Source organism: Paramormyrops kingsleyae, chromosome 5 (genome assembly GCF_048594095.1).
Source record: "Paramormyrops kingsleyae isolate MSU_618 chromosome 5, PKINGS_0.4, whole genome shotgun sequence".
Lineage (NCBI taxonomy): Eukaryota > Metazoa > Chordata > Actinopteri > Osteoglossiformes > Mormyridae > Paramormyrops > Paramormyrops kingsleyae.
The window spans coordinates 19,477,414-19,502,453 of record NC_132801.1 but is presented as its reverse complement, the minus strand read 5'-3'; the positions used below and the strand labels follow the sequence as shown (position 1 = coordinate 19,502,453).

At 42.1% G+C, this 25,040-nt stretch overlaps 1 protein-coding gene across 2 annotated transcripts in view; it reads right to left on the bottom strand.

Annotated features, from left to right (window-relative positions):
* Window positions 1-1,173: 1,173 nt before the first annotated feature.
* The window catches only part of fam20cb (FAM20C golgi associated secretory pathway kinase b), a 45,502-nt gene continuing 21,635 nt past the window's right edge, over window positions 1,174-25,040 (bottom strand). For both annotated transcript variants that reach the window (XM_023809208.2, XM_023809210.2), the window contains 7 exons: window positions 12,624-12,716; window positions 10,179-10,294; window positions 9,501-9,681; window positions 6,584-6,693; window positions 6,210-6,291; window positions 5,508-5,567; window positions 1,174-4,540 (listed from right to left, as the gene is read on the bottom strand). In XM_023809208.2, coding sequence (XP_023664976.1) covers window positions 4,285-4,540; window positions 5,508-5,567; window positions 6,210-6,291; window positions 6,584-6,693; window positions 9,501-9,681; window positions 10,179-10,294; window positions 12,624-12,716 — 898 coding nt within the window. In that variant the 3' untranslated portion in view covers window positions 1,174-4,284. The remainder of the gene's footprint in view (window positions 4,541-5,507; window positions 5,568-6,209; window positions 6,292-6,583; window positions 6,694-9,500; window positions 9,682-10,178; window positions 10,295-12,623; window positions 12,717-25,040) is intronic.

Below are 25,040 nucleotides of genomic sequence, written 5' to 3'. Positions count from 1 at the left end.
TCTCCTGTGTTGCGGGTTTTAATCCTGGCCCAAAATCAAAGGTCTTTAGAGGAAATAATAATAAAAAAAAGCTTTTAAGTGAATTGGTATCTCTAAAATGTCCATAGTGTGCCCTGTCACAGTAATGCTGTGACATATCATAAAAACAATTCTTATAAAATTCTTTAGATATTATTATCATGTATGCATAAGTTCATTAATTCTTCATTAAAAGTTCTTTATAACGCCTGAGTGTAATGCGGAATTTCAGTAAATCAGGGGGGTAACTAGATGCTAAATAAAGATGTTTTTCTTTGTTTGCACTGCCACCTAGTGGAACAAATGGGTATCACATCAATATTCATTCGTCTTAGATGTCACCTAACGACATCCATGTAGGAAAGAATGGTACATTAATTAATCAGAGAAAATATATGTGGGAAAAATATGTGTTTCACTCGAGGAGTGATTTTCTGATAAACAGCTAAGAGAGGATATGAACCCCATGCTCCACTGAATGAAATAAAAATTAAAAATGAATTAAAAATTAAGAAAGAAAGAAGAAACTGGGTGCAATCGCTTAACAGCGCCAACTAATCCTGCAAGTTTGTATAAGCCTCATATTTCATTCCATCCTTTATAGTCGTCTGCAGATTAGATTGTTTTCTAAACGTCAGCAGAGACGTCATAAATTCTTCATATAAATTTTCATTGCCCACCATTCGGGGTCTAAGAAAAAACAACACACTTTGTTTTTGTTTTTGTTTTATTGCACATTTTGCAAACAAACTCCACACAAACAATGCATGAAAGTAAAAGAAGCGTATCGCCACAAAGTCATAGCTTTTTAGGCTGGCAAATTACTTATACTTATTTACATGTGAGAACAGAAGGGAAAAAAGTAGTGCCGTGTTCATCACCATCAGGACACGATGGACACACACCTCAGCTCCAGTTCTCCTTGAATCCAGGTGGAAAGTAAGTCTTTTTTTAAATAGTGAAACCAAATATTCAAGTATTCCTATCATTGCACAGGCACTGGATTAAATCCAATTCATTCAACTGTACTTACACAGCCACTCTAGCATTGCACTCTGCTGACAGTGACTGATGCCCACACCCTGGCTGTACTGTCAGTATACGATAGACATCAGCACACCATGTTGAAGTACCCACAATGATGACACAAAATCGAAAACTATTCTTCTTGTTTATTTAAGCGTCATTTAATTTTCTAACTTAGACTTCAGAAAATAAAACAGCAAAACAAAAAATAAAGGTAAACCATTATTAGTCTATGGAGGCTATGCATTTCTTTATAAATCGTCTCCTCTTAACCAAGGAAGATATGTCTTGGTATATGAGTTGTGATACAGCGAAAACCCCTCACGTTTCTAGCACTACTGGGACGCTGCTTTTCTTAGGAACAGTCGGTCAACCTACCATACAAGTTATGGTTTTAAAATATTGTCTTTTCACTACATTGCCACTGTGATCATTGTGTATATTTCTTCAGACGAACACAACCTCACACAAGGACAAAAGGAAGTAACACTTAAGTCTTTATACATTAGGCACTGTGTACAAAAGGATTTTCTCCTAATGGATAATTATGCTAGCATTAAAATGTATGTTCAAGATGCAATTAATAATGCAGCATTTCATCTATTTACAGTAATAAATGCTTACTGCACAGTCTGAAGTCAGGACATGTATTTTGACAGCAGCCACAATGAGAGTTACTGTTCAATTTTGTAAAGACATGATTCTTCACCCAGTGCAGAGGCCTTTTGCCACCCTGCTAACCCGCGGTCAGTGTGTGCAAATTGGTTTCAATTGTGCATTTTGCTGTGCTCCGATATCGACCAGAAGTTTTTCGAATGGAAAAGAAAACATTATACATAAATAGAGCCTGTTCTCCCTTGCCATTTTAAATTGGATTTAAATTCCTATGCTCCTGCTGAATTTTCAGTGAGATGGAATATTTACAATACACTTCATGCTATTGCACAATTCAAGGAGGTCGTCCTTGAGCCACCAGAAAGCCCATGGGGAGGCTTGATGCAATAGTGTACGATATCTGAAAGCCATAATCATTCTGTTCTATTCCCATGGCTTCTACAGACTTAGAGGCCTGGGATCTCTGGAGTTTTGGTCATGAGTCAAAAAGTGCTTCATACAAAAAGCTTATAGGACAGACATGACATGTTGTTTGGAATACATACAATGATACAGAGCGATACAGAATATCAGGCAACAATGTCAGAGACCCAAGTTTTGCAACTGAAGCTAAAAGAGTATTTCAGTAACAGATTATTATATTACCTCATAATTTAATTTTATCATGGTACCCCAATTTACACACACACACAAACACACGCACACAAAAAAAACACAAGATTAGTGCAGAATCAGACCACATCACAGAACTTGACTTGTTCTCCAGTTCTCCTGGAATGTATAGAAATAAACAAACCAGAGTGCTGATAAATAAGGAAATACATTTCAATTTTATCACAAGTCTGGTTGGAGAATCAAAGTTCCACTTTAAAATGCACAGGAAAAGTTTTATGATTCCTAAAGACAACTTGTAATATCGGAATTGATTTAATCAAGGAAACAGAAGCTTTTGCCCTTTGGCAAGACCATTTCAGACTAACTATCTTCCACAAAGGCTTGACAGTTTAAGGAAAGGACTTAGCGATCTGGTGAAAATATTAGACGAGCTAATTAATGAGCTAATTATAAAAAACTTAAGTCTGTTTTCAATTTCAATTGTCTAAACTTGGACTCTTATGGCATATTATATAGACCAGGGGTGGACAATGTTATCCACAAAGGGCTGGTGTGTACGCAGGTTTTTGGGATAACCTTTAGGTCAGCTGTTCAAACCCAGGTGTGAGGACTCCCCAGCCAATCAGTCCTCTAATTAGTGACCTAATTAGGGAGTTGCAGCAAAAACCCGCACACACACTGGCCCTTTCTGGATAAGATTGCCCACCCCTGATATAGACTTTATAGTGTTCACTATAAACATTCATAAACTATGACTCATTAATATGCATGTTATTATACTGGTAGCAAAATATGAAATTGGCTCAGTCATTTATATTATGGCCACTTGTGCTTTTGAAGTAGCGTCATCTAATACAAACAGATGTATGGATGCACTTGTGTAGACATGAGAAGGAAAACCCAGTACCTAGGAAATCAATAACTTAATTAGAACATAATTCTGAGTTTGGCAGCTTTTTGCAAAGTGAAAGGACGCAGCACTTTGATATATGTGAACAGTCCCAGCACGAAGAGTACCTAACATAAGGTCTACAGAACGCCTCTGAAGTACAAAGCATGTGATTATAACCCAAAGTTTAACGAGTGTGGCTGAACAGTGTTTATTAAATGTCAAACACAAAGTTGGCCCATGTCCGCTGTTTATAGGTAGAATTAATATTAGGATTTACGTCCCTTAGTTGTAAAACAACAGCATTTGTCATGTCTGCACCGCTCCATGTTTAGGCAATAATGTAAACATGAAAAACTGAATGAATGACCATAAACAAACAACAAAAAAATATAATTTGATTTTTAAACCCAAATATATAAAAAAGGAACTCCATAAATATGACCTCTAGCTATGGCTGTGCAGAGGTTCCTAAGAACATGCACGCATGCTGCCTTTTCAGCAGATCTGACCGAAGCGAGCGGCTGGGCACCAGCTCCCCGGATAGCCACACCCCCACAGGCTTGTGCGTCGCACGGTGGAGACGAGGAGCTAAGCCTGCCCTTCTGTATGTATCCAAATTCCAATCCAATACACTTCAACCGAACCAGTCTTATTCCCTTTTGCGCACTTAATCGGATGTTCACAACAAATAAAAAATAAGTAACTCAATAAATAATTTAAGGCCAATTGAGGCTGGCAGGACAAAATAAACACACATTGGAGCAAACCGGCACTCCAATCAGTGCCTCGGATTAAAAAGAAAAATTTTTAAAAATTATACAAGGGACAACAATGGTTCTTGTTGACGCGCTGTCAGATATGAGCAATAAAACCATTTTATTTAACAAGACCATGTCTATCACCTCCCTTATGCATGTACTTGCACACAAGCTTGTATCAGCTTATATACACACACTTATATACAAACACACATACAAGAGAAATGAAGGAATAAACGAGTCTTGGAATTCACTGAATTCAAAAAGTTGCGTAAATAGGGGCGTCTCTTGCAAGACTTTGGAGGGCTGGGGGGTGGGATCTGGGAGTGCAGGGGGAAAGCTCCCTCCGGCCCTGGCCTACTACCTGTCCCGGGGGGCCGTGTGGGTGCTCCCCCCCTCCAGGTCGTCCTCCACCACGGCCGTGTAGCCCTCCTTCTCGATGCAGTCGGACAGCACCTTGAGCACCAGGCGCAGCCGGCGGTCCATGGCCTCTAGGTGGGGCTGGATGAGCACGGGCGTGAGCCGGTCCCTCAGCAGGGACTCAGCCATCAGGGTGCTCAGCTTGAACTCCTCCCTGGCCAGCAGCTGGAGGCGAAGGTGGGTCGATTTCTTCACTCTGCAGGGAGACGGGGGGGGCGGCACGTGGGGAGCTGTCATCATCTTTCGCTCTGCTTCCCCTGCCCTTTGTCTTCTACATTACTGCAGAAGTGTTTGTTCTTTTATAATTTAAGATAAGATTATCATGCCATACTTTCCTTAGCTGCACTTAACACGATCAAGTGTATGAAGCGTCTGTTTTAAACTATTTACAATTATTTTACAAGTATGAATGCATGTCATGCATGTATATGAATAGATTTTAGAAAACAAATTTACATAAGGAAACAGCAGCATTATACATAAAATACTTTTACAGATATTGCTCTGAACAGCAAGATATGGGACCTATGAATATTAAGGAAGTGAAACTTTCTGCTCTGTCTGAGCTGTCATGGTCCTGAACACAGATGATGTGATGCTAATTGATAACCTAAAAACATAGCTAATCATTTATGTCTGCAGCTATAAGATGTTTTATCTTATCAATATTAAAACAAGAGGGACATTTAGTGATAATGACAATATATTGTGCATAGTATCCACCATAAAATATGCATCGTATATTGTTATATCAAGTTACATGACACATTTTAATAAGTAGCTGCTGGTGTTGGCCCAGACTATTTGAATTACTGCATTCACAACAACGAGAAAATGTATTAGAGATAGTGAAAGTAATCTAACAGCTTTTTCCTCAACATTATGCAATTATGTTTGCTTCGTAAATAAAACCGGAATGTACAAAATTGTCAAGGAAATTGGTAGAGGTGAAATACACTCAAATCACATCAAACAGGCTTTTATTGTCAATTCCCTATATGTTCATAACATACAAAGGAATCGAAATGCTGGTCCTCTCTCATCTTTGTAATAACAAAAGATATAGATGTATAAAAAAGAAAAAAAAAGTATAAAGTATAAACATATAAGACATTGACACTGTTATTTCAACATTCCAATGAAAAATAAATCCGCTGACTCACCTGCAGCATTGGCTTAAAGGCACAAGAATAGAGGCTTCGTCATGGGAGTATTTCCCAAACCTGGAAAAAAAAGATGTAATAGACATATTCAACCTTTTTGGCTCAGCACTGGAGCACTGTAATATTTATAGAATGGATCGATATGATGTTGTGGAAAATTTAGGCAGGTAGCTTGAAGGCTTTTGACGCAGTCTTAAACAAAAGGCTTCTTGAGGATGCAGCCTGCGATGTTATACTTGTGCTTAAGCATAAGCGTAAATAGATGAACATGTTAGTCAGATGCTATAAAACTGGTCTTGCTGACTAACTAAACTGAAAACAAGCACACACAGATTCAGATACACTGATACACAGCTACAATTACCAGCATTGTGATATTCTGAGAAATCACCATTCAAGAAAATCAATAATCCTGTTTGTAAACACCTTACTTACACAACAAACAAACACAAGAATATGTTTTTGTTTATGATAACATAAAGCATGGAACCTTTTAACCCCTTAATTTGCAACACAGTGTTGTTTCATAATGCTCTATAATCGTAACAGAAAATTTACAATACGAAAAAAAAAATCTATTTACACATATGAGATCTTGCTGTGTTGCCTCACACACACTTCTACTAGCTAGTTTAAATATTTCTCATCCCCAAAATGATTTCCTGCTCATGTGACCTTAGTAATGACCTAGTGCCTCCTTACCCTCTCCCATTATCCAAGTGGATGATAAACGTGTCATTCCCAAACTTCTCAAACGTCTCATAGTGATGCCGATCCATATTACCTGTGTGACACAAGCACAATTAATCCTGTAAGAGGCAGGTGCTTAAATGATGTAACATCTCAAACGACATCCAATCTATCCATCTAGGAAGTCGCTGGATTTCGTGTTACAGATTTCAAGCGTTCTTTCAGCTGTTTTTTTTTTCAATACACAGAGACAATATCTTTTATAAGACCTGACAGAAAGATGAATACACAAAAGAATTCTAATCCAGGGTAATATGCCTATGCGTGATAATGGCACACTGATAATATCTAGAGGAGGTATATGAGGATTTTATGAAACATCTCACCCATGAGAAAGTCAAAGATGGTCATGTCCATGATGTCCAGGAGGCGCGTGCCGCTATCATAGGGCGGGGTCTGCTTGACCTCCTCGCAGTAATCTGGGTCAACCTCCCATCTGTTGGGAGAAAACATCTGACGGTTTTCACAGGAAGTCCACTGCTCTTCTTATTCCCTGTCTGGGATTTCAGTGTGCGAAATGCATTTACAAACCAAATTCTGCTGCCTTCATCTTTTATTAATGATCCGTCAGTAACCGCTGCATCTAATTCAGAGCAGATAACATGGGGCTTGTGTCAGTGTGCCTTTCTGTTCCTGCATGTGTGTATGTATGTCCCCATTCTACAGCACTGAATGCTGGCTTGGCAGCAAATGACCAGGTGCCACTCTCATGATTCATACTCAAAAATAATAGCAACACGCCGTTTCCCTGACAACGATGCTGCCGGTTCAGCCTTCGGATGTAACATCTTTCTGATTAGCTGCTTTCCTGAAGAGCGCGGTGCAGATATCTGTCCGCGCAGAGCGTGAGCTGGCCTGCGGGTGGAGAATTTTTACCTTCCGCGCAGCTGGGGAGAGGATTGCTGCACGACTGTGAACTACAGGACCTATGAGATCTCACGCGGTCCCGGGGAAGAGTGAAAAATGGCATCATGCAGGACTCAAGAACATCACAAATAAGAATTCAAGATTTGGAGTGAGCACTGAAATCAGAAAAAGACTGTTTTCTCAGTTACCTGTACCTTGAGATTGTTTGATTATCGTTCTGAAAGTATACAGGAGGCTACGGCTTTGCACATATTTCAAAGGGGAGGGAATTCTCCTGGCTTGATGCTTTTATGGATGTGCATTACTCTCTATAATGTATAATTAGAATGTTTCAGTACTTTATAGCTACCAAATATTTCTGCAACACATATATCTCTGTAATGCATTTGTTTGCTACGAAAGCTTTTCTTTCCGAGACCAATCCTTTTATCCATCCAACCATCTTCTGCACTGTTTTTTTTCCTTTCAAGTCGATTCAATTCATTCTTGTACAACACTTCCTGATACAGTTATCCTGAAGCGCATAACAGAGAGTCAACCAACTGTGTCACTCACTGGCATGCAACACTTTGGGGTAACAATAGTGTAAATGAACAGTGAATAAAAGACAGATGACAACAGGGGAGAGGAGACAAAGGTCTACAGTTTGAAAGTTGAGGAAAAGAAGGGTCAACTGCGGTCACATCATCCTGAGTATAACATCACACGAATATTAACCATTCATCCATTCATCCATCCATCCGGGGCTGGACTGACCATCTTGGTCCCCCAGTGGCCAATGGATATGTGGGTCTGGCAAATTTTTCATGGGGGACCTCCTTGTTTGGCAAAATTTACTGTGGGGGACCCAAAATCAAAGGCAGAGTTTTAATCCCAGTCCTGCAATCCATCAGCAACTTATCCTGATTAGGGCCATGTTGAAGTGTCACTATATTACTATATATGATTTATACTGTTGCTGTGTAACAGATCAGAGATTTGAATGCTGCTGTAAACAGCTGTATTGTAGAGCACTGCTCACTCTGAGACAAACAGCATACGAAGAGGGCTACTTTAGAATGAGAACCCTCACTGGCTGCGCTACACTGCACAATGGGAACCAAGGGCTACCTTATGAATAATTTTCCAATTAGTTCAGAGCATTTTGATTTACCCCAGAGACAAAGTACTAGGTATTAGTAGAGCAATGGCGTTAGAATTATATCTTTGCTGAATGTGTGGTTCAGCTCTTGGGTGCATTACAGTAACCTATGGTAGCCAACCATACGATCAAAAACCTTGATACACAAAATCACAAAATCCAGTGAACACCATGAAAGATAATTGAAAGATACATCATGGTGGCTCGACCGTGTCCAAACACACCACAAAAACAGGACAACTGTGGGTTTATAATCTATTGCCAAGCAATGTAAATACAACACTGCATCCGCTTCCTTAATTTAATGCTTTCACTAGGCCATCTAATGACATTGCACTTAATTATTCTTATTGCGTCGCTTCTCACGCTGTTCTGCGCCAGTGAATCTATTACTTCATTTTTAAATTTCAATTTCAGGGAGTGTGAGGAATCATATTATCCCAAGTCCCTAATTTCCTGGAGCAATTAAAAAACAGACGATGAAAGAGGCACTTTATGGCTCTTTTGGAAGCAATGAGCTCCTAAATCACTCTGTATGGGGGAAGTTCTGTATTGTCAGTCATTTGTAGCTTTATTTATTTCATTATACCCAATCCTATGTGTTCTGATTGTGACAAAATAAATTTTATAAAACGTAATAAAAATAAATAAGTTACAATTGTATCCCTAGAGACAATGCATAGGGTTCAATGACATTCACCTGTAATATGATTCTGAAATTGTCATTTTTCTTTAAAAATATTGTTCTGTTATTTAAAAGTAAAGATGTAGAGACACAGACATGCCCAGTTCTGGTTCTGGGGGGCTGTAGACCATGCTGATCAGGCCCAGTAATATGGGGAAGGGCAGGGTGGGTCTGGCCCAACTGATCATAAGACTGGAGCACCCTGTCATAACCGTGCCCCCTCCCCGGCCCACCCACATTGCAAAGCTGAGGCACGGCTCGGCACTGATGTTCCGACGCCACGTTTTTAAAGCAAGGAAAGTGGGGAGCATAAAAGCGACCACAATGCATTCAGAAGGGCCAACCTCATCATTAGTCAATGATATGTTTTAAATTGGTGAGTGACGAGGAGAGACCAATCAGCTTTCAGCTGGGGCCAGTGGCCCCACCCATGTATATGCCCCTATAGTAGAGTTATGTGAGTACAAGGAGGAAATTCACTGCATAAAATAAAACTAAAAGTGGGAGTGTTCAGTGAAGATGCCCCTGCAGTTACAGAACCAGCTCTTACTCTGCTTTCTTTCGCTTATGGTAGGATCGCCGCCAGGGGTTCCTCCAGGTCTTGCGCTTTGCCAGGGCCAGGTCGGGCAAGAAGGCAGCCAGGGAGCCCTCGATCTGATCGGGCTTCCCGCACAGAGCGTGCTCCGTGGAGCAGTAGTAAGAGCACTCGCCATAGAAACAGATGTTGTTGGCTAAGGAAGATGAGAAAAGGGGGAAAAAATGCATCGCAGCCTCCGTGACGAGCTTAAACATGCCCCTAACAGTAAAGCTATCAACGGCTTCGGGATCAAGGCGCCATGCTGGGGTTTCAAAGCATCATCTCGGCCTCATTGCTGCAGAAGTAGACAGGTGTTTGAGAAGAATGACCTTTAAAGTGTCTCCTTGCCTTTGTGCGGCATATAAATTAAGTCACTATTCATGTCAGACCTATTAGAGAATATCTGACGCGGCACAAACGCCCTCTTGTCTTTGTGAACTTTGTAATGAATGGAGCTGACATCTGAACTGGAATCCCCTGTCAGTGTGGAGTCCTGTTTAACATATGGCACACAAATGCACTGCACAGCCACCCGCAGTGGCCCGCGACTCTGCCATAGTTTTTATAATCCCCCGGCGCCCCCCAGGACAGCCCCGTGATGTCTGCAGAGTTTGGGGGTGGGGGGGGGGGGGGGAGCAATGGCGTCCGCACCTGGCGATATGAAGAAGGTTTTCCACAGCTTCTTGTCCCGGGTCACGTCTCTGATCTCTTTCGTCATGTTGACCAGCCGCCCGGCCACTGGAGGGACTCGACGGAAGTCCAGGATCCTGCCGAAGTGGACAGCGTGTCATCAACTAAGGTGACTCTATTGAGGAAACAGCATCTGGCTACTGCCCACATCTGACGCATCTTGCTAACCAAGCCTCCACAGTCCCCAGACCCAGAGTTGCATGATAATCTCTGGTTGACCACCGAGAGGCGCTGGATTAAACTTCCCTGGATCACTCGCATCTCCTGCTTGGTGTGGCAGCCCATCACGCACTAACACCAGTTACCAGTCACTGGATTGGTAACTGCTGGGGTCCACCTCACGACCTTGATGAACGTGGACAGTGAAGGTCTTTTAAATGCAAACACATGCAAATTAGTTCATATGTTTATTAGATTAAGGGAATTTAATTAAAATCAAATGTGACACCTCAATCTAATTAGACTATTCCCTTGCTTCCCCTGCCACTGGGGGGAGACAAACTCAGGGCGTGCAGCCGTCTGTATGTGAGACAGTGATAAACTGTGGCTCTGTACAGGTTTTCAGGATATTGCTGCCTCATTTAGTGGATAAAATGTCATTGTAATTGAACCATTGGTCAGCTATGAGGATAAAGACAGTATGGAAGAAGTGAGAGGCTCAGTGAAAGGGCGGCCCTAAATATATCTTTTAGCTTGATAATGTAGAACTGTTCAAAATTATTTTCACAAATGTAGCTTACTTGTATTGTTATTAGGTTAATGTATGCATAAATTCAGAATATTTCAGGCCTTAAAATTGGCCCAAGCAGTTGAACGAGCCACAAGGAAAGCGATGGTGAAAATAATGTAATTTCTAACAATGACCAAAAGGGGGAGCTATGACCCAGGCAATTATGTCTAAAACCAAACCAACAGTTTAATGTAATGCTGATATTATTTTAAAGGCTATTATGGAAATAATTCTACGCTGAAATCCCATACAATAATTCTTATTCTAAAAAGGATGGGTAAACAAAACGCATCAATCCTATATAAATAACTAAACAGAAATAAATGAACATCTTGTAAAATGAAGCATGGAAGTGAACCACAAAAAAGTTACTGCTGCAGCAGAAGCAGAGTGCAGGTGCCTCTCTGACATCCACTTTCACTTTCCTGTGTGTGCAGCCACATGAATATTTCATCCGTTTATGACATGAAGCTGAGCTCAGGCCCCAGGGAGAATAAAGGGCCCGCAGCCAGCTGAGATGCAGGGCTGCGACGGCCACGGCCACGGCGATGGCCACGGCGAGCCGAGCCGACCTGCCACCTGAGAGCTTCACGCTCTGCCTCACGCCTCCGTCAAGGACTCATCCAAAAAGACCCTAAATGAACAAGATCTAATGAACAGGCCTGAGCCCCAGAAATTCAAGCCCACAGACACCCCCGTCTCCTCAGTTACGGGCTACCGTGCTCCCGTGCTGAACTGCCCGCTATTCACGTTACAGAATTTTAAAGGGCGGCGGCCCAGTATATCTGCTCTTATAAGCAGGAGACTCACGCTGCACAGGAAGCAGGCCGTGCTGCTGTGACTCCCCTTGTTAGAGATAACAGTCTCTGCGAGTGCACCTCTCCTCAGCTCGATGAAATGATGAATGCCTTCGGTTCGGTGTTGCTAAAAAGGCCGGATTGCTGAGACTTCACCAGAACTCGGCCTTAATTTGTAACAGAAGCAAAGCCTGTTCATTTTGGTGAACCTCTGGGCCGTATATTTAGAACAGCGCAGGCTTTGCATACCTTTGGTCCTCTCTCGCCCTGCCCGCAGGCATGCCAATGTACCGACTGGATATTTCACTGGACCAGATGGGCTAAAGTCTGTGGCAGACATTACATTCCTGTATGTCGATACTGGGCCCAAGGGACACATTCTCCACATTTCAGGTGACTAGAGTTGGGATAATGCCAGTTTAGGGGCAGCACGCGCTCCTGAGCACGGTCACGGTCGGAAACGAGGGCCTCTCCGAGACAACCTCCCTGAATCTGCTACACGTCTCACTTGGTCTGTTTTAAGCCATAAAAAACAAGGCAAGTTCAAGGTTTTTTGGGTGCGGATTTATGTGTTTACCAATATGTAACATCAGCTGCTGGAAATCAACATTGTACATTGGCTGTAATTGCACTTAATTACATTCCATTATAATATCCAATTTCGTGCGCATTTCGGTGGAGGGTTTAATCACCAGCATCCTTAAATAATCAGGGGTTACAGTCTGGAGGTGTGCACGGATTGCCACTGTTGTGTCAGCTGCCAGAGGGGGGGGGTGCTGCCTCTCATCTCTGCGCATTTGCATCGTTTAAAGCCGGCACACAGGTCTCCCGGGTGTCCAGGCCGGGCCTGACATTTAGAGATGCAGGTGTGACATTTACCTGTCCAGATGAAAGGCCGCGATCTCAGCGTTGTGCCTCTCGAAGTCGGAGAAGTAGAAGAAGTCGGGCGGGGTCTCCTGCTCCCGGGTCTGCCTGAGAGGGAAAGGACACAAGACAGCGTGAGCCCCTTTGATGAGCAGCGTCACTGGAAAGCCAAGCAAGACCAGGCGAAGGCAGATTAGCAAAACAAAAACTGTCAGCAGATGAAGGCTCAGAGACCTCAGTCGGGGTGAGGAAGAGCACTGTTTAAATTAGGATTATGCACACTGGGTCCAAACACACACAGCTTATATAAGGAGGCCTGGAAAACAACAGAAATAATGTGAATATCATCGCGACAGCTTGTTATGTAACGGTTTGAGGCAGCAGATGGGCACACTGGGGTATTTGTTTTTAAATTAGGTATAGCGTGCTAAAAAAATTTCATGAAAACTTCGACGATGTTTCATGGAGATTAAATATTATACATAAAGAGGTGCAGAGGACTGACTTCATTAATGGGGGGCAAGAAATATCTGTGCATCCTTTTGCATATTCCACGGTTAAAGCTGATTCTTTCCATGTGATTCATGATTTTCTTTGGGAATTAAGTGTCAGCAGACAGCAGTGGTGAGGAACTGGTCCAACAGTGATCAACCAGCCAAATCTTTTTGCAATATAAATTATTACAAATACAGAAAGGTGCATTAAAGTATCTTCAACACACCAAATAATAAACTTTTGATCCAGTGTCAATTCTCACAACACCATCTGTAGTCCACCTCCTACAATATAAATAATAAGCATGGCCCTGCTGTAAGAAATTAAGTGTTCGTAAAATACTTATAAAATACTTAACAAAACTGCCTTGTGGTCACTGAGGACTTTCAGGAACTTTCATTACTACCAAGCCAAATATGTCCAACCCTTGGCTCGGTGTGGTTTTGTCACCAGACTACCATCCAGCATTATTTTAGCTGTTTATCGCGTTATCTATGGGAGACGGAGGAGCCGAGACGGGCTTGGAATGGAAACAGATCGTAATCTTGGCAGGGCGGTTCCCTTCAACCTATTCTTCAGCTGGCTGTAATCGTCGCCCCGCCGCTGCAGTGGATCTGACATATGCAGCGATCATTAAAAGCTCAGCGTGGAGGCCAGCGAGCAGCCACTTCATTCAGCAGCTCGCCCCCCCCCCCCAAGCCTGAAGGCTGCACATGGCGTTTCCTCCCCCAGCCTCCCTTCAGAGACGGCTATAATTAAAAGTCTTTTTTTTTTTTTGTCTGTATGGGAAGGCCGACTTCGCCATTATCCGGTCATTGATAAAATCTACCGATTTCGGTAAATGGATTTGCAGGGAAATGATCCAAATTCAGCAGTAAATTAACTCACGATAAAAACCACACCGAAGTCTCATACAGCGTGTCTGAGTTGGGTGTCTCACTGGGTGATGTTTTGGACAAGTCGCTGCAAGTCAGTGTGATTTGGTATGCAGCACGTCACAATACATATCTGTAAGATACTAACTGTGACCATAACGGTTCAGAAGCCATGATTCCCAGCTAACATGATATCCTGTCAGGGCTGGAGCATATGGAAGCGAGCACCCTTTTATGTTTGCATTCATACAGTATCTTTGTGGGGACTCCATTCATTTCTAAGGCAAAAACCCGAATCCCAACTATAACAACTTTAGCCCCTATACATAACCATAAGTAACCAAACAAAATAGAAGACTCTTGGCGTTTTTAGTTTTTTGATTGCAGTCACAATTTTTTTTAATTTTTTTTAATAAAATTGAGTTTCCTCTTGTGGTGACTGAAAAAATGTAATACATACAAGGATCACACACACACAAAATAAACATGTAAACAATCACTACTGATTATATTTTTCAGTGATCTATGTGTCCAGCCCAGTAGGGGGCAGTACAAACAGGTCTGGTCCTGAAAACCTATCCAAGACTGAATTGGCAACATTCACCTGAAAAATAATACGCGCGACATGGCCGACAACTAGGGCAATTCTGGAAAGTCCCCCAACTGAAACGGACAACAGCTGCGTTTATATGCAGGTTGGGATGTGGGGGGGTGGCTGTCAGCCTCCGGTGGCAGTGCTCCAAAGGCCATTAGCTCCCTAACCACTTACTCCCGGCAGCAAAAACCCTCACGTCTCTGAGCCCATTATCCTCCCCAAGCCCACGCTCGAACCCGCACTGGAGCTATAGCAGGAAGTGTCCTCCCCATCTCTGCTGGCGAGAGCTCCCCCCACAGCAGCTGTGGCCCCCGGGCCTCGTCTCGCTCATGCTGTGTACTGGGTTTGACTTTTTGACATGTAGAAGGGAGCCGCAAAGACTCGCTGATGAAAAGATGTTAGGCCCTTGAAGATGGCGATTACTCTGATATACACCTGATTTAATGACAATATAGCTGTCGGGACCTCAATATTACTCATCCGGGCTTTGAGGTCGAGGAGGGTCCCGTCACCGACTGTCAGCTGGCTGGAGGTATGATAATAACCCACCAGGAATCTGGCCACTTATTAACACGCAACACGAACGTCATTATAGCTATCGAGTTCAGAATTATATCGTTAGCCTGCAGAGGCTTGACAACCATCGCATGGGTTTGTTTTTCGTCAGTTAGGCTAGTAAAATAATGATCGTTATTAACACACACATATTGTAACTAAATAAAAATACGTCCGTCCATTTTCGATAACCGCTTGTCCTATGCAGGGTCACAGGGGGTTCCGGAGTCCATCCCGAAAGGTATGGGCGCAAGGAAGGGAATAACCTTCCAGTCTAAATGAAAATACCCCAATTTCATTCTGAGTAACAAAGTCAATGGCAGGCAGTTAGCAGAGGGCTTGAAGGTGGCCGTGGAGCAGTGGTTGGATGAGCTCGATACTCGACAGGCACTTCAGGCTCTTGGGGGTCTGACGAGGCAGTAGCGATACCAGTGTGCTCATGATGACTTTCCCAAACGAGGCCCCAACCTTTCTTTAAAAATACAAAGTGCTTAACTGGCTGTTTGCTTGGACACGCAGGCAGAGTAAACACATCCTCTGATTTACTAACTAAAGGGCTTGTTGGTGCTCTTTGTAGGTTACTAAACTAGAGCTATACAAATACACTGAGTGGGTTGCAGACAGACTTGAAGCCACATTTTAATATGACCAGATCTAAAAGGCTTAAAATAGAGAAAGTTGACCTAAAAAGTCCAGTCCTGTTACAGCATTTGTCATAGACATAGGCCAGTCACGGACAAGGTTTTATTTTTTGACAACAATCTTGGATGTGCCTTTTCTGTTAATTCTCCCTACCACAAGGAGGCGCTGTTTAGCCATGGCCAAAAGCAGATTTTACCAGGAAAAAAAAAATAACAAAACAGGGTAGTTTTCAAGATTAGCACAGCGGCCGCAGCTCTAACAGTAACGCAGCCCTAGAATTCAGTCTCTAAGTGAGCATAAAACATGAAACGGCACATGGGCTGGCCTCATTTTCACACTCCGTCTTTTCACAGAGCACTGCTTTGTCCTCGGGCTTTCATCACAAAAGGCTGCTTGGCGCTGCTTTTTTGTTTTCTTACGAGCAAGCAGACGTGTACCGGGAATCGAGCTGTTGCGGGTCATTTTAAGATCCTCTTTAACAATGGAGGAGCTCGCCGTCTCAGAAAGACAGAAAAGAAAAGGCAGGCAGGGACAACACAGGGTGTGACATGCTAGATCACCTAGTGTCCCCAGCAGCCAGTGCAGATGACAATTATTTAGCAGTCGGTCTTAAAGACGGAGCCACTGCTGCTGCTTGGCAAAAAAAAAAAAACGGGGCTGGAAATAGTTGGCGGACTTTGACTCCAACTCTGTGCCGGAGTTCTTGTTTATGTGAGGATGATGCTTAATGGTGCAACAAAAATACCATTGCAGGATTCCACTGTTTCTCTGCTTGCAGTTGCTGCGAGACATAGACACACACACACACACACACACATATGCATATCTTTGTGGGGACCGTCCATTCATTTCTACGGGAAGGACCCTAATCCCAGCTATGACAACGCTAACCGCTAACCAGCCGTAACCTTAAACATAAGTAACCAAAATAATACACGACTTTTGGCATTTTAGCTTTTTGATTGCAGTCACAGATTTTTTTATAAATTTAGTTCCCCCTTGTCAAACTTTTGGTCCCCACAATGTAATGTATACGTAACCCACACACACATATGCAGGCACACACACACACACACACGCACGCACACACCCATAAGCCTGAAGGGATGAGCCACCATTCTGTCAGTGTTTCAAAACACATAAATGAAACATTTGAATCACTCCCATGAAAGCTTCTAGAGTTCTCCCTCCCTGCCCCCCTCCACACACACACACACACACACACACACACACACACGCACACAGTATGCCCAGGTGCTAGTACACCTGCAAAGCTGTTCTGTTTCTATAATATCCACATGACCCCCCTCCCCCACAGTATTGGGAGGAGCTCCTAGACTAGCTGTCAGCTCCAGAAAATGAAGGGAGACGCCAAAGGTACTGCTAGCTCACAGACACAAGGGGGAGCTCTAGCCACTGGCTACACTTTTTTTTTCTTCTAGAGACAAAACACATTCCTCATCTGTTCCCTGCTAGGCGGGCTTTTTTCAAAAGATACTTGCTTATCAACATCTTCCCAAAATCATAACATTTGTGAAGTGGAACAGGGAAAAAAAAATAAGATAAACCATGCAGTCAATGCTTAGAGGCAGCTGTAGCTACACAGAGCTGCTGGTCTAGAACGTCGATACCTCTCCAGGAATAATTATCTGTTATTCACAGGCCGATGGCTCTTCAAGATGAATTTATCGATCCTTATAAGTTTCTCAAATGGAATTAGGTTTAAATTTAAAGAACAAGTATTAGCTAAAAAAAAAAAAATCCACGTGAAGCATTCTCCTCCACACCCAAAATTTTCAACACAGAGCTCAACAGAGCTTGCAGGAACTTGAAATGAAATGGAACGACTTGATTCATGTGATGACAGCCAGGCAGTTTTCAGTCCTGTAAAACCACCAATGAGGAGATCTTCTGCATATCCCCAGAACATGCTGGCAACATTTACTCATCAGTGGCGGCTGCATTACTACATAGATGTCAGTGGTAGAGCATGTCTTGTCATCTGACAGCATGGTGTGGCATGTTTTTAAATGCAGGGCCGTTCTGGAAGCCCTTTTGCACTGAGATGCAAACTGGAGACAGGGGTCCAGATAAGCTGTCAGACGGGCCTCGATATCGGCATGCGACCCTCCCTTCCACTCCCACAGACCCTGTAATCGCATCCTATAAATATTCCAGCCTGATAAACACAAGAAGGGGCGAACATGGAGGAATCCATCCCTGCACATACAATCGCTGGCAGATTTAAACTCCATTCCATCCGACGCATCGATCTGATCTTGTGCTCCAGGAATCATGCAACGATCTTGCAGGAGGAGACCTTAAGAGCGATGTGACAGCGCTGATCTTTGTCAATACATTCCACACTCGTTTATCCTTCTGTGAGTAAAAACCAGGTCTTACAAGATGAGTAGATAGGTCAGATATAAGTCTCCTCATCCTGGCATTTTATGCCTCATTTGCAAAAATCTATGTAAAGGACAATACTGAGAAACACGTCTGCATGTCTTGTAGGACCTTAAAGGGTTTACGTAAGCCTGTGCGAGGAATGTTAAATATCGCTTTTATAACAAGAACTCCAAGCTTCTCTTACAGGACAAACCTTTTCAGTATGAGTATCCTAATGAAACAAATATATACAGTATATGAACTATACAATCAATCAATCAATCAATACATCCATCCATGCATGATGCATCCATCTATCTTGACAAGGATAATTCAGTACCCTGTCATTTTAACACTTTACTGTATATTATCTCTTCATAAAAAGGTTTGTTAGTTTTAACCCATATACTTGCAACAAATCACAGTAAACATTAAAAAAAAAATCCTGTCAAATCCAATAATTTCCCAGCACATTTATCTGCAGTATTATCAAATTTGGTCTAAACCACACCAACAATAAATTTTGCTCCATCAGACTTAATTGAAATGTCCTCGACTATCATTCCTCCGACAGAAATGCTATTAAGAATTCGAAACACTGGAAGCTGCAGCTCAGTATATGAAACATATTAGCATGCCAGGCAAAGAAGGACAGACAGCACAGGCACGTTCAAGTCAAAGACTGCGAGACCTTGGAAAACTTTGTAGCTGCTCTCTATTGAAGAGGATGATACGAGTAATGAGAACAAGGTAAAATGACCTAGCTGAATATTAATATACCCAATTAACTTATGCTCTTGTCAAACAGGTGACACACATGAATCACCTTCTGAAATGCAGTAGATCCATGTCTAGCACAGAAACTGGAGTGGGCTTCGACATTCTACACACCCATGGAGATGATCAAATGTTAGAGCCCAACTTTGATGAGTCAGGAATAGGATTTCACTTAAAAGACACGTATGTGAAGAATGCCTTCCTTCTGGGCTTTACATCCTACAAGCAACAAGCCTACAAGCATCCTTACATGTGCCATCCAAGTACAAGCTAAGCTTCCATACGTAAACATTCCAAATGTTCATGAGGACATTTACACCACAAACATTTTTTAATTACGTTTGAAAAACGGACAGAAATAGAATGTAAAATGCATCGTTATTCCTGTGTAACAGGACAGTAATCACATCAGCATAATTCAAATAGACAAAATTATCACAGTAATTATACTGCAGAGTAAAGACAAATGAAGCCATTGTCAGCTGTTAATTGGAAGTGACCTCAGGTCGGGTGATGTTCACTGAAGATTGATTATTTTCCTCCCACAACTCATAGACACCTTCAATTCTGTCTGAGACTGACACTGTCTTTAATGGATTCTTTAACTTTAACTCCAAAGAATTCCCAAAATCACAAGCCGATTTTTCTGGATGTTACTTCAGAACTACGATTGTCACTTTTAGATCTACATGTCTATATTTTACAGACAATGAAAAATCATATTGCCTCCTTTAGTCTATGACTGACAGTCTTCCATTGCATTGCAGTCAATGTCCGTCAGTGGTATTCAAAACTAGCTTTACCTAAGGATGAGCTTGTTTATATCGTCACACTTTAGGTTCTTTGGTCTTAAGGAACAAAAAAAAACTTTTGGATATAAAAGACCTATGTGTCACATCGGGACCTGGACCACGCCCCACAGCGGACCAAACCGGAAGGGAACCGCCCCTTTTAGTTAAATGGACGGTCCTGGACCAGCAGACTTTGCGAAGTATTGTTGCCATTGTTTAGATGTGCCTTGCTGAGTGTTTGATCGTCTATTGTCTCTCTCTCCTGCCCCGCGTGTCCTGCCTGCCCTGTCCTCCTCGCCTGCCCCGCCTGCCCGTCCCGGACCTCCTGTCATCCTGCCTCCTGCCTGTTCCTGCCTCCTGTCCTGCCCTGCCCCGTGTCCGGTGTGATCGTGTAGGACTGATCCCCTTGGCTTACGACCCTTCTGCTCCGTCCCCGACTACGTCTCCAGTGCTGCCCTTTGGATTTGGTGTTTATCGGTGTCCGAATAAACCGGGTGTTTCCCGCATTCTGGGTCCCGACTCTGGTGTCCTGCCTGATCGTGACACTATGAGCAAAGCATTACACAGAGCAACACTGACTGAACTTTTAATCTTTTGGCACTTTCTAAAAAAGTAACAAGGTTTTTGACATCGCCATACAGCTTCATGGTGACCTTTCCAATCCATGGAATATAGCATGTCCATGATGCAAAATCTATTATGTGAGGATGAAACTTCCGAAAGATAACAACAATTGTATGAATTGAGGAGCAAAACTTTAAGTTGCTACTTCTCCAAAATATGTCAGTAAATCATGAAAATTAAAGCCTCCCCCATTTCCGTTTTTATAGGCATTCTGAATGCTTGTACTTCAGTGAATAAACGCATGATTACTTCTCTCAAGCCAAATCATTGTAGCGAGTACGCAATCGCACCACGCTCTGTGTCATCGGTTTCCCATCCTTCATTTACATAAACATTTCAAAGTTATGATGAGACAAGCAAACATATGACGGCCTCACGACAAAATTTAAAAAAGACCTGCCTGTCTAATCTTATGCTCCTTAGAATAATACGAATCCTCCAATCTGATTTCACCAAACGCATAGCTACTTCAGCCCAGTTATTCCCCTTGTTAACACTGCTCTTGAGGTTATGGCTGCTTATCTTGAGCAGAGGTCTAAGCATAGCTTCAACCCAGCTCTCGCCAAAGTAAATGGATTTTGTAGATGCCATTAATAGCACTCTCACAAGCTCCTTCTCTCCCGATTAATCATCAGAGTGTGTGGCAAGACAATATACAATAACAGATGTTTGTTTAAAACAAACTACAGAACAGCGATGCAGTTCTTTTGGAAACAGTACTTTAACAGTGAGCCAGCTAATTATTATTTTATAATGCTGGGGAATAGGAATTGCTTTCCAGCTAAACATAACATATTAACATAAGTACCATGTTCTAACCCCAAATCAAGCATCTCCATCCGGCAACCAGGCCTGTCTGTTACTACAAAGTGTGGATAAAATGAAAATGAAGTCTTCTCCGTGTTATTTCCCAGGATAAATGGTTGTTACGTGTGCATTGCGGGAAGTGAGTGCTGATGTCATGTGGGGTTTGACATCATCCTGAAGTCCACGAATGTTGAGGAGAAGAAGGAGCTGGGAGAGCAGAGGGGTGAAAGCTGGCCGAAATCCCCCGTGTGTCCCCACAACGTGATGAATACCCATTTTTTTTTTATCTTACGGGAAAACTCTATTTTATAAAAATCCATGACTGCAATGAAAAAACTAAAAATGCAAAAACTCGTGTATTTTATTTGGTTACTTATGGTTATGGTTAGGGCTGGGTAGGGGTTAAGGTTGTCATAGTTAGCATTAGCATTTTTCCCATAGAAATGAATGAGCGGTCCCCATAAAGATATGATTGCATGACTCTGTGTGTGTGTGTGTGTGTGTGTGTTCACATAAAATTTTATTGATGTAGAGAGCATATTTGCAGCATGTAACTCAGTAACAAAGTCTTTTAAGATATAATTAGAAAGCAAACTGAGAACCCGTAATGGGTCGTTGAACCAAACAGGAACCAAATGTCGGGCCTGGTACATCATACCATTCTTTCAAGCATCCTTGAGGATCTTAATGTCTATCAAGGCCAGCATATCATTCACTTGGCTACTCTTATACTCTATCTTAATGGAATAACCTGTAGTTCTTGTGGAAAAAAAATAAATAACTAAAGCATACGATTTGTGCCTTTTGAGTTATATCCTCAGCCTTGCAATAAAAGCAGACCCATAGTGCAGAGCCACATGGCCAGACTATTACAGGAACCCAGATAATGATGACACACTCTGAATGTCAGGCAGCCAGGGGCAGTCCATTCCTTCTTATTACAAAGATGCTGCACGCAGCTTAATGGACAGATCCAAAGCAATAGTCTACAAAGCAGAAGAGGTTGAATTAATCTTCTTTTGAGAAGCCGGGGCCCATTGCATACAGTCCTGATTCCCCATGTGCCTGCAGGCTTGAGTGTAGATAAGGGAGGCGGAGCCACAGCTAAGCGCCACATTTGGCATCAAAAACTAAGGACAGCCGACATCACCTCTCTGATGTCATGCTTTCAGCGGTACGAGAGCTCGGCAAAACGCAACACACTGATCACCGCATTTAAGACCAACAGCTTTCACGTGCTCGGCCTGGACAAACCCTGGGGGTCTGTCTCCACGAAGCGCACTCAGAACGCAAGTGAAAACGTGGGATAAGCAAGAAAAAAAAACGAGCTCCCCAAAGACCGTGTAGGGATTTGGAAAACTGAGGACTTCGCTGCTCTGTAACTTCATCTTTCTGACATCTGTTGAAGAGGAAATGCTCCCAAAGCCTATTTGCAAGATGTACGTTTTTTAAACTAATGACTTAAAAGATTTCAAGATGAATCTAACTTATCCCTATCATTTACAGGACATGGGGTTTTTATTTTTACAGTGCAGAACCACAACATTCTGGTCTTTCCCTTGTGGCTGTCATGCATCTGTAGTCTTTAATACTCAATGGTGATTTGAACGGTTAAATAAAATGCAAAACCATAACCTTCTATCCTGTAATGTGTGAGATGAACATATATAATAAGCCTCATTAAATACTCCGAAATCAGATTTTTTGACTCTGATGGAGAACAAAGCATATTAGAAAGACTTAGAAATCTTCCTTCTGGAGGTGCTAGCAATGAAAGAAGGCAATTAGTCACAGAGCCTATCCAAGCTAACAGGCAGTATATGACAGACAGTGTAGAATAACAGTTACTGATGTCGTGATCAACACAGGTGACATCTGCAGCTATTTTTTTGTGGTCATTTGTGGTCGTCCTGTATTCCTGAGGAATTCCCACTCAGATCACAATTTTTGAGCGACAACACATTTTGCATGCATGTATCTCTTAAAAATACAGGAACCAGCAATGAGTCATAAACACACACACAGAAATGGGAAATGGGAACCTGTCTGAATTACGTATATGCCTTCCTGTTTCAATCCATTTCTCCAGTAGATCCACAGTGAGTATTAGACAATAATCAGAAACACTGCACACAACCACAGATCATATCTGCACGTCCATCAGTCCCTTAAGTACTGTTTAAAGAAAGCCTTCTGGCAAAAAACACCATGAAATATTAGGCTGTTATGTCCTTCCACACAGTTATAGCAGCATTATCTTAAATGTTGCTCTTTGCCTGCTGTATAAACTCCAGTTTGATTCACATTTTCCAGACGTGCTCCTCAGGATCCGCTAGCATCAAGCAGCTGTGTGTGTATGAGTCACAAGGCTCGATCTACAGGCCCCTGGAACTGGTGTCCAGGTTAATGTGGTGGCAACAAACTGGCCAGTTGTGCCAGACGGAGCAACCTCTGAAGGAGCCTCTCTGGAACAGGAAACTACTTAATCATCCGATGTTGTTTGAATAAAGGGCTGAAACATCATGACAGCACAGAAAAACTTAGCTGTCGTTGATATTTAAATTATATTTATTCTAAAATTTCCCGATTATGTAAGAGATAAGTTATGACAGAAAAAAAAATAAAAGCTTAAAGAAGCCCATTTCAATTATTGTCAGTCAATGTCTATGGATAATATAATTAACTTCCCAATCAGTTCAATAGTGGTGCTGTTTGTAAGGGGATTTTCACACATAAAACTCATTCTCTTTATTATTCCCTCAGTACTAGATAATAACGCCTGTTTGTACCACCTTACGAAAATGGAAGGTTCATTACTTGTGGTAATATTTCACTGTGACACTAACTATATATAATGAAAAAGAGATGTATCCGGCACTTAGAAATGTGGAGTAATAGAATCGCAGACTGTGGAGGCAATAATGTCGATAGTTTCATGTCAATTCAATTCAATTCAATTTTAATTGTATAGCACATTTTCACAACATTACATAGTCTAAAAGAGCTTTACATTATCCCCGCCCAAAGCCCCCAGTGAGCAAGCGAGAGGCAACAGTGACAAAGAAAAACTCCCTAGAAGGAAGAAACCTTAGACAACAACATGAAAACGGTGAGTCAACCTCCGACTCATGGTGAGTCCTGATGGTGCAATTTGTGGTGAGACCAACACACCAAACTCATGACCATTACAGATAACAGAAAACAGGCAACTTCAAAAACCAGAGCTGAAACACAAATGGTAGCTAGATATGTCGCAAAATAACTTAACTTAAACACATCATGCTGCCAAAAATGATTCTTTTAACATTAGCATTAGCTTTGACGCACAAAACCGTAGCCACCCTCTCTGAATCGACTATCTTCGTTTAGAAAATCTGTCTTGTTTTGCAATTCCTATTTTTTTGCCAACTCTAGCACGGTTAAATTTTCAAAGAGATTGCATTCTTTTGGCAAAGTCTTTATATATTTATGACACTATAGAGAAAAACATTTTTTAAGGGCAAGAACACTCTGGTATGTTGACGAGCAAGACCTTTTTGGTTTCGGCTGCTGTACTCTTGCAGTATTAATAAAGAGCACGTAGATGAATCAGCTGCCTTTCAGCCTATTTGTTTCTGACAGTGAGACGGACCGTTTTTTCAAAAGTGATGTCAGATCAATACACTTTATATGAAGGTTCTTTGAAGGGAGACCTGACCAAAAAAGGTCGAACGAGACATGGAAGCCTGTCTTTCTAAGTGCTGCTATCCTTCCAGGTTTAGATCGCTTAACTCACTGCCAACGACAGCGCTTATCATTAAAATATCATCTGGTGGCAGGTTTTATGTATCTGTTTCTTGCGATGTACCCTTTAATGTACATTCTGAGCATAGACACAAAGTCA